Below are 1,314 nucleotides of genomic sequence, written 5' to 3'. Positions count from 1 at the left end.
ATGGTGATGGTAATGATGGTGATGGTAATGATGATGATGATGACGATGATTGTGGTGGTGGTGGTGGTGGTGGTGGTGATGATGATGATGATGATGATGCTGATGATGCTGCTGATGATGATGATGATGATGATGATGATGATGATGATGATGATGATGATGGTAATGATGATGATGGTAATGATGATAATCATGATGATGATGATGATGAGGAGGAGGAGCAAAGATGAGGAGGTTTTGCTGACATTCGGCAGGTTGGAATTGTTCCTGATGTCAAACAGAAAGTAGGAGATGTTAAGAAAGCCATCAAGAATGGTAAACAACATCACCTTCCCTGCTGGTGGTGGTGGTCCTTCTCATCCTCCTACTTCTCCTACTTCTCCTGCTCCTCGTCTGTTCCTTGTCCTACTCCCTTCCTGACTATTTCCGCAGGCAAGCTCAACCTGGATGCGGCTGCGGAAAGTCTCAAAATATGCAAAGCGTCATGAGGGGGAGAAACAGAAGAAATCAGGACAAAAGATGTCAAGATGTCGAGCAGATTAGATGTAAAGATGTCAAGAAGATGAGAATGAGATGGTAAGAAGATAAGAAGACAATGAGGAGAAGAGAAGAAACACGATCTTCACATTAAAACATTTGAACTTGCGCTAATTCTAATCGATTCTACTTGATCGATGGGCATGAAAACATGTATGGCATTTTGCTACTTGTGCATTAAAACAGATTCCTGCAGAACAGTAAGAGGAGGGAGGAAAAAAAGGAGAGGCGAGGCGAGGAGAGAGGAGAGGAGAGGAGAGGCGAGGAGAGGAGAGAGGAGAGGAGAGGAGAGGAGAGGAGAGGAGAGGAGAGGAGAGGAGAGGAGAGGAGAGGAGAGGAGAGGAGAGGAGAGGAGAGGAGAGGAGAGGAGAGGAGAGGAGAGGAGAGGAGAGGAGAGGAGAGGAGAGGAGAGGAGAGGAGAGGAGAGGAGAGGAGAGGAGAGGAGGGGAGGGGATATCAGCTGCTCCCACCAGGCTTAGCTGCTGCTGGTGAGGGTCGGGCCATCCGAAGGAGACATCACTGATGGAGCAAGAGATCCGATCGGAGGAGCGAAGCCTTGCGTCCTCTCTCCTCAAGACGACCTCGAAGGTCAAGCAAGCCCCCAGTACGTCATCCCTGCTCAAGTCCCGCTTCGTCAGGCTGGGGAAGAAGACGGCGGAAGAGGCGGCAGGGAAAGAAGGCGGAGGAGGAGAAGGAGAAGAGAAGAGGAGGAGGAGGAGAAGAGGAGAGGAGGAGGAGAGGAGGAGGAGAGGAGGAGGAGAGGAGGAGGTGGACTCC

At 50.2% G+C, this 1,314-nt stretch overlaps 1 protein-coding gene across 1 annotated transcript in view; it reads left to right on the top strand.

Annotated features, from left to right (window-relative positions):
* GUITHDRAFT_147575 (hypothetical protein) overlaps positions 1-488 on the top strand; it is a gene marked incomplete at both ends in the record, with an annotated part of 3,312 nt that extends 2,824 nt beyond the window's left edge. Inside the window, 2 exons of the mRNA XM_005820876.1 lie at positions 255-315; positions 433-488. Coding sequence (XP_005820933.1) covers positions 255-315; positions 433-488 — 117 coding nt within the window. The remainder of the gene's footprint in view (positions 1-254; positions 316-432) is intronic.
* Positions 489-1,314: the final 826 nt, after the last annotated feature.

This window comes from Guillardia theta, assembly GCF_000315625.1.
Source record: "Guillardia theta CCMP2712 unplaced genomic scaffold GUITHscaffold_161, whole genome shotgun sequence".
NCBI classification, from domain to species: Eukaryota; class Cryptophyceae; order Pyrenomonadales; family Geminigeraceae; genus Guillardia; species Guillardia theta.
Note: the sequence above shows the minus strand (reverse complement) of the source record. Positions and strands in the feature narration are given on the sequence as shown.